Below are 13,438 nucleotides of genomic sequence, written 5' to 3'. Positions count from 1 at the left end.
GGCGTGATTTTAAAATCCCGTATTTTTCCTTATAATATTCATTATGTAATAGAGAGATTGATCAGAAATGAATAGATAAATGTTAAGTACAGAAACGTTTTTTTGTGTCCCATTTTGAGAGGGAAACAGTCAAATGTATTGTGAGGGTTTTGGGAGGTGGGTGCTTTAATTTTAATTTTAGAACTTTTTTCTTTCCCATTGGCTTCCTTTTTACTGGTGCTGATATGACCTAAATGTGTTGCAAGTGCGGTAAAACCCTTAAAAGCAAACAAACAAATCAACTACATTTTAACTCTCTCGAGTTCATATGCATGGAAAATCGAACAAATTTGTTCGATTTTCAATGAGGGTGAACTCGAGAGAGTTAAAAAAAAAACTATTAATGCACAGGAAATGGAGAAATCAGTGGAAGCCTTCAGAAAACGTCTGGACATTCTCCCCTCCATCAAAGAAGAGGGTGCAACAGGTGTCCTTGACGAGGAGCTCGAGTCCATCGAAGCCAAGTTCAAGGACATCTCCAAGGACTGTGGCAAAAACATGGAGAGACTAACTGCCTTAGTCAAGAACAAGAAGGTTTTCGACGACCTACATGAAAGGTTAGTATGTGCGCATTCATAAATTTAAAAAATTGAGCTTTATAGAGCGCAATATCCACTAAATGTGCTCAAAGCGCTTTACAAGGGGTCCCTGGTCAACACCAACATTTAACATGTAGGATGGGACATGACGCCTGTTTGGCGATATTTCAATTTTTCGGACAAAGACAACACTGTTAACTGCCAGGTACTCATTTTACACCTGAGTACAGTGAGAGAATGTGAGTCAAGAGCCTTTTCCAAGGACTCAACTATGCGCCGAGTGCAAGGCTTGAACCCAGGACCTTCCGATCCGAAAGCGAGTGTCATACCACTTGACCCAATTGTAATATCGCCTAACAGGCGTCATGTCCCGTCCTACATGTTAAATATCGCTGTTGATCAGGGACCCCTTGTAAAGCGCTTTGAGCACATTCAGTGGATATTACGCTATATAAAGGTCATTTTAAAAAAAATAATTTTTTTTATCTCTTTAAATACTATTGCTCTTCATAACCATTAGACCCATTGGCTTTGGAGTTTACCATGTCACCATGGCTGAAGAAAGGAGAAGATAATTTGTCTTGCGGCTAGGATATGTGGTCTTGTGGTGTAACACTTGCCTTCAGATTGGAAGATCCAGGGTTTGATTCCCACTCTGAGCGGTGCAAAGTTGAGTCCTTTGAAAAGAGGCTCCCTATTCACATTCTTTCACTGTACTGAGGTGTAAAATGAGTACCTGTTTATTAACAGAGTTGTCTCTGTTGAAAAAATGTACTATCAACTAACAGGCGTCATGTCTAGTCCTACATGTTTAACTCTCTCCTTACCAGCCATTTTCAGGATTTTCCCCAAAACTTCACACCTAACTAGTACAAAAATATATTTTTATCACTCAAACACAATAGCAGTAAAATTCTTGTGATACATAATTTCTTTAGCAAAACATGCTCTACAACACACTGTTATGATGTACAAGAGAAATTTGAATAAGAAAAATGTTGGTTGTATCGTAACAAATGTGATGATTTTCCTATAGTTGGTAAGGAGAGGGTTAAGTATTGCTGTTGGCTTGGGACCCCTTGTAAAGTGATTGAGCATGTCTAGTGGATATTATGCTCCGTAAATGCTCGAGTTTGTTAACTCTTTCCTACCAATGGTTTTCAGTATTTTCCCAAAATGGCGGGCTTACCTAGCAGAAATATTGACTTTTTAAACTCAAACAAGCTCTCTATGAAACAACTTTATGTTCTTAGTAATTTAACAAATATCATTCTTTAAAGTTTGTGATGTAGAAAATAAATCTGAATAAGAAAAATGAAGATATATTGTGTCATAACAAAGGTGGCGATTTTGCTGTAGGTGGTAAGGAGAGGGTTAAGTATTGCTGTTGGCTAGGGACCCCTTGTAAAGTGCTTTGAGCACGTCTAGTGGATATTGTGCTCTGTAAATGATCTAGTTTGTTAAGTCATTTCCTTATAATGAGCCACACAGTAATAAGCATCCGCTCTTTCATTCGCATTATTTTTGTTCTTTGTAATTTATGAATTGCATTTCAACGACCTTCCACCCCCTTCAGATTGACAGTGGCCTATCCCAACCTGCAGGCGAGAGTGAATGAAGTGATAGGAGAAGACTTTGCAATGGACCCTGCCCAGGGGGCCAAAGACCTGGATGCTCTCAGGTCCATCAAAGCTGATCTCATTGGTCAGGAACGAAAGTTGAAAGGTCAGTGAGCTTTTCATATATGAACTTCAAAATTCAAATTTTTTATTTGATTTGATTTGTTTTTGTTTCCTTAGTTTTTTTGGGGGGTTTATTTTGTTGTTGTTGTTGGTCTTCTAGCGTTTTTTAAAAAAGATTATTCTGTGGTCATGATATCAAAATAGTTATATTTTGGGGGGGGGGGGGGGGTTTGTTTAAAAAAAAAAATCATTTTCTTACAAGATACTTGAGGTGAAAGATAAATAAGTATTAGCTTTAAATAAATAGCACCCTTCCAAGCTTAACCATTCTCAATAGGCTTCAGAAGTCATGACGTCACTTCCTTCCGAATGACGCAAAGTGACTTAGTAACTGGTTCTAAACTATCGGAACAATGGCGGACGCCCTTATGAAATACTTCTCAGACAAGTATAAAAGCGTATCCAGAGGAGAAAAACATTATAAATCTGATCATGTTTTGACTTTTTATACATTCTGATCACGTGACATGTGAAAAATTTCTAGCCAGCTTGAAGAATAAAAAGTACCAATTTTCTTTGTTTAGAACCAAGCTTCTCGTTGCTGGGCGGATGTGACATCAGACTATTGAATTCTATTTGCTTTATATCAAATTAAGAAATTAAGGAGTAGGCACCGGTGTAAGATAAAGAACTGAACAAGTGTGTATGAAAGGTGCCAGACAAAGCAAGGAAGAAAAAAACAAGAAAGAAAAAAATACCATCCCAAAAAAATCAGTCTACCGAGGTATGGGAGGGGTTTTTTTTTTCTTCTATTTTTCTTTCTTGCTTTTTCTGACACCTTTCATACACACTTGTTCAGATCTTTATCAATTTGCATTACAATCGTTTGTTTATTCCACCGTAGGAAATATGTAAATGTTACTGCTCAAAGCTCGAAGAAATAATTAACAATGTGAAATTGAATGAAAGCTTCAATTTAATATATATATATACGAAAACAGATAAAATGGACGTTTCAGGTTTCCCCTTTATCAACAAAACAGAATGGATGAAACACTACAGATGAATGAGATAATGTGGTAGTGGCATTGTTAAGATGAATAAATAAAAACAACATTGATGGGCAGGAAATAGTATGCTCTAAGTTTCCATTTCATACATGTCTTTCTTTTATACACTATTTGTCACTGCCTCAAACCAGGTAGCCATTTACACCTGAGTGGAGTGGGGTTATGTATATGAAACGTGTGATCCAACACACAATGGCAAAGCCAGAAAGTGTTCTATTTTTACTCATTTATTTATAAAGTCTACAGCTATTTTAATTGCGGCTATGTGATCTAGTGGTATGACACTCGCTTTCGGATCGAAAGATCTTAGGTTCGAGCCTCACTCAGCGCATATTGAGTCCTTGGGAAAAGACTCTTTCCTCACATTCTCTCACCGTACTCAGGGTGTAAAATGAGTACCTGGCCATTAACAGCCTTGTATCTGTCCGGAAAAAATTGTAATATCGCCAAACAGGTGTCATGTGTCGCTCTATATGTTACGTGTTGCTGTTGATCAGGGACATTTTGTAAAGTGCTTTGAGCACCTTTAGTGGATATTAACAAGAGATGAAGTGAGTAGGAAAGTGCCAGAAGACAATAGAGAATTTTTAAAATTTTTGCGGCGGTGATGGGGGTTTGAACCCGCGACCTTACTGGTACGACAACTCCACTCACTTATCTGAATTTAGTAGATATTGCACTTTATAAAAGCTCAAGTTTTTTTTTTGTTTTTGTTTTGTTTTTTTTCCCCCTTTCTTTGACAGATTTGGCAGCTGCTGGTGAAAAATTGGTTTCTGGATTTTCTGAGTCTGGGATGCCCGAGGAAGGGGAGGAAATCCAGGCCATGGTGGACCTGAAAAGGGAGGAACATCGGGGGTTGCTGGAGGAGATTACAGACAACGAACAGCTCCTGGATGTGGCCATGGCGGAACACCAGAACGTTTTGGGTAAGGTTGTTTATATCTTTTTAAAAAAATTAATATTATTATTAATGTTGTTGTTTTATTGGCAGGGTTGGTTGATTGTTTGTTTTGATTTTGTTTTTGTTTTTATTTTTATCTATATATAAATTCGTTTTCTTCCATGTTGTTCGTCGATCGTTGTAGGTTGGAAACGAAATTGTTAACTTTCTAATGTTGCGTCTATCTTTATTGCTGAAGCTGTAACATTATGGATTAGATTAGATTGGCGGGTGGTTGGATGGGAGCATCACCCTTGAATCATATACCTATGATGTTCGCATGGGTGTACGATCCGATAGTGATGTCGTTTCTTCTTCTCTTTACTAGCCTATCCTGCTTCTTTGGTTTGTGATTGTATTTTTGACAGGGGATATTTTTTTTTCTGTAAATCTTCTGCCTGTTTGTTCTTGGTTATTTATAATTTAGCTTATGATATCTTTAGGTTATGATTTTGATTTACATTTGTACTATTTTTGTTAGATTGCTTGTTTTTTTGTTTCAGCGGTCTCTCATATAACCTCAATTGTGTTGGAAGAGACCTAAAGCAACAAACAAACAAAAAAAGATTGGATCAGATAACTGACATTATCCTTGTATTGGTTTCTGTGACATTTCAGGTCGGCTGGATGGGATAGAGTCGGCCTTGAAAGATGCTGAGAATTATTTAGAGACTGAAACAGCTGTGAGTTTGGACAAGGAAAGTCTGGCCTCCCAGCTGGAGGAACTCAGGCTGCTCAAGGCTGACATCGGCAGTAGCAGAGCTTTGCTAGAAAGGTATCATGACATTTTCTCCTCTCGGGAATTGGGATTTTGCAGATTTCAAGCCAATTTTGCTGATATAAAAAGAAAAGCCCACTTCTAACAGCTTATTTAACTTTGTATTGGTAATTCCCACAAGAATTATTAGTCTTAAATCGTTAAATATATAATGTAATTTTGGTTTAGTGGCCATTATGTGTATTGGTGACTATATGGGGATCTCGGTAGCTGAGTTGGTAGAGCATTCGCTTCACACCAGCAGTGATAGGGTAGCTGGGTCTGTTAGACTGGCAGAAAGTACTTTGTGATAAGACTAGCGTCCTATCCAAAGGATAGCAAGCACTTGCTTTTGTCCATTTCACGCTACAGAAACCGGGATAAATTCCATGGGCCTAATGGCTGTGAAGGAGTAATTTTGGTGATTATATGACCATTGATTAATTTGTAAATATCGCATCCCATGTTTCAATCTAAAATTAGATATTAACCCTTAGAATGCCATTTTTAAGAGAGAAAAAAGAAAATCAAGAAATAAAAATAGAAACAATCGCAAAAAGACCACCTTCCTTTCTTTGCATATCGATGTAAGGGGCATCTCTAAATTCCTTGGGGTCGTTGGCATTTTTAAAAGATATAGAAAATCAACCAATCATTTTAAACTCTCTCGAGTTTGTTTGGTTTTCCATTGCATATGAACTCGAGAGAGTTAAAAGATATAGAAAATCAACCAATCATTTTAAACTCTCTCGAGTTTGTTTGGTTTTCCATTGCATATGAACTCGAGAGAGTTAAAATAAAACTGATTCAGGATTTTTAAAATAAACTTATAAATCAGGAACAACATGATGCATTTATATTCTGCACTTCTCAGTTTTAACTATTTTTTCTTGGGTCCCCTTATGAAGCTCTTTGAATACATTTAAAGTTATTCTAAGCTGCTTGAAACTGTGAACTGTAAAAACGCTTCATTTTGTTTACATTCCAAGATTTTTCTACACAGAGGATGTACTCAAGATTTCTCTGTCGTTGATCTGTTTTTTTTTAATAATATATTTGTTTTCATTGTTTTTTTGTTGTTGTTAGCTTATGAAGGGTTTTGAGCCAGAAATGTTTATTTGATAGTTTGTTCCTTTTTAGAGTTGTCATATTCATTTTTGTCTATTACTAAATACATTCAGTGGTTATTATTGCTCTCATATATATTCTTAATTGTATGGTAATCAGACTGACAGAGAAGTTTGTTGTTGGCTGAAGAAGGGTTTTGAGCCTGAAACGTTCCGTGTTCATTTTTGTCTATTACTACATACATGTAGTGGTCATTGCTCACATATAATATTTTTTAATCTTTTGTCAATCAGACAGACAGAGGAAGATTTCTCTGTTGTTGATCTTTTGTTTTGTTTTCGTAATGTCTTTATGTTTTCATTGTTTTTTGTTGTTCGCTTATGAAAGGTTTCGATCCCGAAATGTTCTGTGTTTGGTATTTTGTTCTATTTTTTTTTTAGCTGTTCATTTTTGTTTAAATATTGAATACCATCAACTGGAGTTACTTTGCCTCAAGGGAAAACATTGCCTTTGTGAATTTGGAGCATTTTGAACAGTCTCAGCCATGTCGCAGTTACTGTACCCGTTAAAAGACTTTAATTTTTATCAAAGGAAATAATTACCACAGAACTAAACAATGTCTTATTGGTCCAAAATTCAAGAGGCAAAGTTTCCCCTTTAGACAAAGTCATAACTAAACAATCTCTTATGGGTCCAAAATTCAAAAGGCAACATTTCCCACTTTAGGCAGAGTTACCTCAGTTGACGGTACATTAAATAAAATAAAATTGAGCTTTATATAGCGCAATATCCACTAAATGTGCTCAAAGCGCTTTACAAGGGGTCCCTGGTCAACAGCAACATTTAACATGTAGGACGGGACATGCCGCCTGTTAGGCGATAATACAATTTTTCGGACAAAGACAACGCTGTTAACGGCCAGGAACTAATTTTACACCTGAGTACGGTGAGAGAATGTGAATAAAGAGCCTTTTCCAAGGACTCAACTATGCGCCGAGTGCGAGGCTCGAACCCAGGACCTCCCGCTCCGAAAGCGAATGTCATACAACTAGAAAACATAGCCGCACGTGGTCATTGCTTTCATATATTTGTAATCTTTCGTCAATCAGACTGACAGAGGAGGCTGACGCGGCAGCCAGAGAGAAACTGTCAGACCTCTTGTCCTTGGCAGAGTCCCTGGAGCACCAAGCAGACGCCAAGATTCACGACATGGAAGATGCTCAGACTGCCCTGGGTGACATCGAGGCTCAGTGCGGAGAGATGGAGGCGTGGCTCAGCGACTCCATCAGAGTCCTCAAACCAAAGGGAGGGGCGCCGAAACCGACCAATGCTAAGGTGAGGACAGAGAGCCATGTGCTGACATGGCGGTTTTTGTTTTTTTTTAAAACAAAAAAACCCTAATTTTGCAAAGCTTAAAACAGAAAAATTTGCAAAAAATTGCGGTTAATTTTCCTAAAAATCCATAATTAGTTCGTGAAAGAGAAAGGTATTTGTTTTTAAGGGTTTCACGGCACTCGCAACTAATGTAAGGTCATATCAGCGCCAGTAAAAAGGAAGAAAATGAGATCGTAAAAAAAACAAACTATTCTTGATTAATTATCTTTCACGTTCTACACAAGCTATCAAATGTTATTTGTTTTAAAGTCTTTTTTTTTATTATTTATGTTTTTTTTTTTGGTTTTTTTTAGATAAATATTATTGTTTTTTTTTCTTTGCAAAATCTCAAAAATTTGAAAAAATTCTCAGTATTTGCGGCCGCAATGCAATTCAGTGATATTTTACGATTTTTTGCTGTGCAAGCGATGCAAAAAAAATGCCATGTCAGCATGTGGATGGTAACAAGTTGATGATCGAAGCAAGGGCTGATGAAAAAAAAAACTATTTATAATTTATAATTAGCCTATGGAGGCTTGGTTTTGCTCAGCGACTCCATCAGAGTCCTCAAACTAAAGGGAGGGGCGCCGAAACCGACCAATGCTAAGGTGAGGACCAAGAGTCATGTGGATGGCATGGAAGCAAGTTGATGACTGAGGGCTGATAAAAAAAAATATTATTTATAATTTATTATCAACCTTGCCTGTTTGGGATATGGGATATGTTGAAATTGTAGTGACAGGGGATTCATTATTTTCCTTCATTTTTATTTTTTTCCTTACCTTCTTTCTTCCTTTTTCTCTCTTTTAAAAATAAATATTTCTTTCCTTTTTTCTTCATTTCATTCATTCTTTCCTTCTTTCCTAAACACATCCACCATCATTTGTTTTTATAAAATCTCTCCTTGTTTCCCAGGTCAACAGCATCCACCAAGCAAAGAAAGAAAGACAGCCCGAGATGGATAAGCTGAGAAAGACGTGCGACGAGTTGTTGAAGAAGGACGACAACGTCAGGGAGAAATACGCCCTGCAGGAGACTCTCGGAGCTGTGGAAGCCAAGTGGAACGATCTCACCGAGCTGCTGGTGCAACAGGTCTCTCTAGAGGTTTGTAAAAACTATAGATAGTTCGAAGATGCCGTCACTCAGGTCTTTGTTATTGCTTTTTGCCATCCACGTTTATGAGTAATGCTCACTGAACTGTATTAACCTGACTATAAACGTTCATGGATACACACAGTTTTGTGTGTTGGTCCGTTATACTTCCGGATGGCAATGTTATGAGCTTCTTAGCCAAGCGCATACTATCTATAAACTGTTGTTTCCTTGCCTGGCCTTGCCTTAGAATTGTTCCTTTTATTTGGTTTCACTCTGGGTAGGATGATGGTTGCAGACTGCAAAAGTACTGTCTTTCTTTCTTTCTTTCTTTTTTTCTTTCTTTCTTTCTTTCTTTTTTTCTTTCTTTTTTTCTTTTTTTTTTTTTCTTTTTCTTTCTTTCTTTTTTTTTCTTTCTTTCTTTTTTTTTCTTTCTTTTCTTTTTCTTTCCTTTCTTTCTTTTTTTTCTTTCTTTTTTTCTTTTTCTTTCTTTCTTTTTGTTTTTCTTTCTTTCTTTTTCTTTCTTTCTTTCTTTCTTTCTTTCTTTTTCTTTTTTTTTTCTTCCATGCAACCACATAGAGATACACACACACACACACACACATAAATACACAAACACAAACACACACACACAAACACACACACACCACACAACACAAAGACACACACACAAACACACACCACACAACACAAAGACACACACACAAACACACACACTCACACAAACACACACACACACCACACAAACACACACCACACACAAACACACACACACACACATGCGTACAAATATGCAATCTCATAAAAACAGATGTACTCATCAACATCATTATCATCATCATTATGACAAAGACTTCTGAAGCTGGGTTGACGAATGAATTTGGAGGTGTAGTCATACTCTATTACTACTACTACCATCATCATCATCATCATCATCACCATCATCACCATCATCATCATCATCACCGTCACCATTATCATCACCATCATCATCATCATCATCATCATCATCATCATCATCATCATCATCATCATCATCATAATCATTATACACAGTCAACATAATCCTCTTCCTCCTCATCATCATCTCTACATAACATATTCCCCATCATCTCCAGGCCCTGTCAGAAATAGACGGCATGTTGAAATACCTGGACAAAGCAGAGAACGAAATCAACACAGCAGAGCCCATTTGCGTCGATCCTGAAACCCTAAGCGTGCAACTCCGAGATCACAAGGTACGCACGGTTTGTTAGTTGTACCAACAAGAAAGAAACAAACTTTGAAGGAGATATCTTGAAAATTGTTAGTTATACCCAAAAGAAAAAAAACAAAAACTTTGAAGGAGATATCTTGAAAATTGTTAGTTATACCCAAAGGAAGAAAAACAAATTTTTGTTTTAAATAAGATTTTTAGATTCTCAATCTCTTTTAAAAAACATTTTAAAACGTACCTTTTTAAAAAATCTTGACTGGGTGGGGTTCCTACCTCCCATAGTGGGCAGGGAGGTAGTTATTCTGTCTTCTATCCCCCTATATCTGTTTTCCAACTTGCATTCTGTCTTTGTCTTGGAATGAGATTGCTTGGTTTTGTCCTGGCCCTGGTCGGGGTCCTGGCTGGGAGGGAAACAGTCGAATGCATAGTTATTGTTTTGGGAGGTGATATTTTTTTCCTTGTAAATCATCTCTCTGTTATGTATTATTATATTTGTTCTAATTTATATTGTAAGCATTTGAGTGTATTCCTCTTAGTGGGGGCCGTGCTTGTCTCCGGATGAGACTTATTGGTGATCTCAAACTAAGAACATTGATGGTATGCTCTTGGAATCTACATCTGATCCCTATTTGTTCCCAGTTCCCCTTTGTCTTACTTTTTCTTGGATGCTTTAATTGTAATTCTAGAACTTTTTACTGTCCCATTTTCTTCCTTTTTACTGGCGCTGATATAACCTAAATGTGTTGCAAGCGCCGTAAAACCCTTAAAAACAAAACAAACAAACAAATCTTGAACCACAAGGCGTACAATTCCCCGAGATCACAAGGTACTTACGGTTTGTTTGTTATAACCAAAAGAAAGAAACAAGCTTTATGGAGATATCTTGAAAACCTTGTTTTAAAAAAAAATTAGATTTTTAGATTGCATTATGTGGTCTAGTGGTATAACACTAGCTTTCGAATCGGAAGGTCCTGGGTTCAAACCTTGCTCGGTGCATAGTTGATTCCTTGGAGAAGGCTCTTTCCTCACATTCTCTCACCGTACTCTGGTTGTTAACCCTGACTGTTAACGGCGTTGTCTCTGTCCGATAAAATGATATCACCTAACAGGCGTCATGTTCCGTCCTAAATGTTTTATGTTGCTGTTTGCCAGGGACTTGTAAAGAGCTTTGGGCATGTTTAGCGGATATTGCGCTATATAAAAGCTCAGTTTTTTGGGGTTTTTAAAAAATTCTTAATATTCTTTTTAAAAACATTTTAAAATGTACCTTTTTAACAAATTTTATAAGATTTGATCATCAGAAATCAATAAATGTTCTGACATAATTTAATTTTTATAGCCCCTATATGTTTTTTGGGGGGCGAAGTGGCAGAGTTGTTAGGGCATTACACTGTGGCCCGGAAGGTCCCGGGTTCGAGCCCCGCTTCAGGCACTTTGTTTTTTTTCCTTGAGCAAGATTATTAACTCCCAATTTGCTCACTTGGACAACATGGGTGATTCCTGTTGACATCAGATATCTTGTTTGATGAATTATCTATATTCCTTTGTGGAATGCCTAGGCGATGATATCTTATGATAATTTTTTTAAAAATATGTTGATTGGTTTCAAACAATCACAACTAATATTTCAACTTATACAATTTTATTGTATCTATTTATGTCCCTATTACCTGTGACACATTTTTCATTGTATATTTATAATATAAATATTTTCTTGCATATACGTATAGACCTGTTGCTATTATTTATATGTCATGTTTTCATGTTTCTTTCTATGTTCGAGAATTTATTATAAGTAAAGCACATTGATCCCTCCAACAGGAATACGCGCTATATATAAGTGTAATTTATATAATTTATATATATATATAAATGAATGTTTGAAATTAGGTTAAATATGGCCCAGAGCTAGGGCATCTGTGACTGCTCAGTCAGTCCCAGGGCTGATAGTGTTAACCTTAACCCTCTCCTTTCCACCTACAGCAGCAAAATCGTCACATTTGTACGATACAATATACATTTTTTGTTATTCAGATTTATTTTGTACATCACAAACTTTGAAGAATCATCTTTGTTTAATTAATAAGAATATAAAATTGTTTTGTAGAGAACTTGTTTCAGTTTTAAAAAATCATTTTTTTCTGTTGGGTAAGCCTGCCATTTTGGGAAAATAATGAAAAAGATTGGTAAGGAAAGAGTTAAACAATATTTTGTAATCTATTATATTCTTTCTCAAGACATTCGACGAGGACCTCAAATCCAAGCGTAACGCCGTCAAGGACATCATAGACAAGTGCACTCTGATGCTGCGAGAAACGGCAAACTCTCAAACCGACGAGATCAAGTCGCGTCTGGACAGCATCAACACGCAAGCAGACGTCGTCTGCCAGCTCAGCGCCGAGAGGCTCCAGCACCTGGAGGCAGCGTTGCCCTTGGCGACGCATTACGGCGAGAATCAAACGGAGATTTCTGCCTGGATGGAGGAAATGGAGGCAGAGCTGAACGCCCAGGGAGATCCTGGGGAAAATCTGGAACAGGTCAAGAAACAACACGACCATCTTAAGGTGAGAGGATACACACGTGTTGATTTTAATTTTTCAATCAGTGTTTGTTCATCCCTCATCAGGTCTTGATATCTGTGTGGTGGGGGACCTTTGACCTCCCATGGTGGGCAGGAGGTCTCTTGCTGAAATTCCCAGCATATATCTACTCCTTCTCCTTCTCCCCCCCCCCCCCCTCCTCCCCTCTCAACACTGACCAAAAAATGAAGTCAAAATGCCAGTCTTTTGCCACAAAAGAAAACAAATCGTGAGTTGTATTCAATAGTTCAACCAATGAAATAAATTTTTTCCATGAGCTCTGCTAATGACAACTCACTAGGCGGTACAAAAAACAAATAATGACGTCAAAATGCCAGTCTTTTTGGGTTCCAGTGTCAGGCTTTAACTTAACGATGGCTACGCCTCAACCCTGCTCTCCAGATCCATAGATGTAACATAAGTGGAACGTTATCAATCAGTGCACAGTCAGAAAAATAATATAAAAAGTCATAAGTCAGGAGTCATTTTTCTTAACCATTTGATATTTGGATAAGAAATGTTTTGACCAAAATGAAAAAAAAAATAATTGTGTTTTGTCAGTTTTTTGACAGCAAACTCCTATCCTATCTCCTCAGACAACACAACAGATCATAGACGACCACAAACTGTTCATCGACGACCTCAATTCCACTGGCCTGGAACTCATGGACGTGTGTGCCGAGAGCGACGCGGTCGACATCCAAAACAAGTTGCTCGACATCAACAAACGCTACGAAGGTCTCAAGTCTAAGGCAAGGCGAAAGGCGTGGGATCTGACAGATGCCAAACGGAAATTTACACAGGAGGTGAGTGAGTGAGCGATGCAAGTGAAATCCTGTGCACAGTTACTTCCATCGTTTGTGCGAGTCTTGTTTCATTATCCGAGTCGGACAATATCAGTATTAATAACAATAATAATAATGGATGGCATTTATAACGCACCATTCCCCCACAAACAGCAGACTCGAAAAGCAATGATTTTAGTCTTTCTTTGAATCATTTAGAGTCAACCGTCTCTCTTTGGCCCCTCAATAAATTATTCCAGATTGTGCACATTATCTCATTCGTCTGTTGTGTTTCAT

The 13,438-nt window shown here is 37.4% G+C and overlaps 1 protein-coding gene across 1 annotated transcript in view; it reads left to right on the top strand.

Moving 5' to 3' along the window:
• Window positions 1–13,438, top strand: part of LOC144958638 (uncharacterized) — a 257,198-nt gene that overhangs the window by 109,021 nt on the left and 134,739 nt on the right. The window contains exons 21-29 of the mRNA XM_078890740.1: window positions 391–596; window positions 2,155–2,303; window positions 4,074–4,256; window positions 4,889–5,045; window positions 7,205–7,430; window positions 8,385–8,573; window positions 9,680–9,799; window positions 12,015–12,341; window positions 12,953–13,162. Coding sequence (XP_078746866.1) covers window positions 391–596; window positions 2,155–2,303; window positions 4,074–4,256; window positions 4,889–5,045; window positions 7,205–7,430; window positions 8,385–8,573; window positions 9,680–9,799; window positions 12,015–12,341; window positions 12,953–13,162 — 1,767 coding nt within the window. The remainder of the gene's footprint in view (window positions 1–390; window positions 597–2,154; window positions 2,304–4,073; window positions 4,257–4,888; window positions 5,046–7,204; window positions 7,431–8,384; window positions 8,574–9,679; window positions 9,800–12,014; window positions 12,342–12,952; window positions 13,163–13,438) is intronic.

The sequence above is a fragment of the Berghia stephanieae genome, chromosome 13 (assembly GCF_034508935.2).
Source record: "Berghia stephanieae isolate SIO BIC M18660-M18661 chromosome 13, UCSD_Bste_1.3, whole genome shotgun sequence".
Classification (NCBI taxonomy): domain Eukaryota; kingdom Metazoa; phylum Mollusca; class Gastropoda; order Nudibranchia; family Aeolidiidae; genus Berghia; species Berghia stephanieae.
The sequence above is the reverse complement of the archived record's forward strand: the minus strand, read 5'-3'. Positions and strand labels throughout refer to the sequence as shown.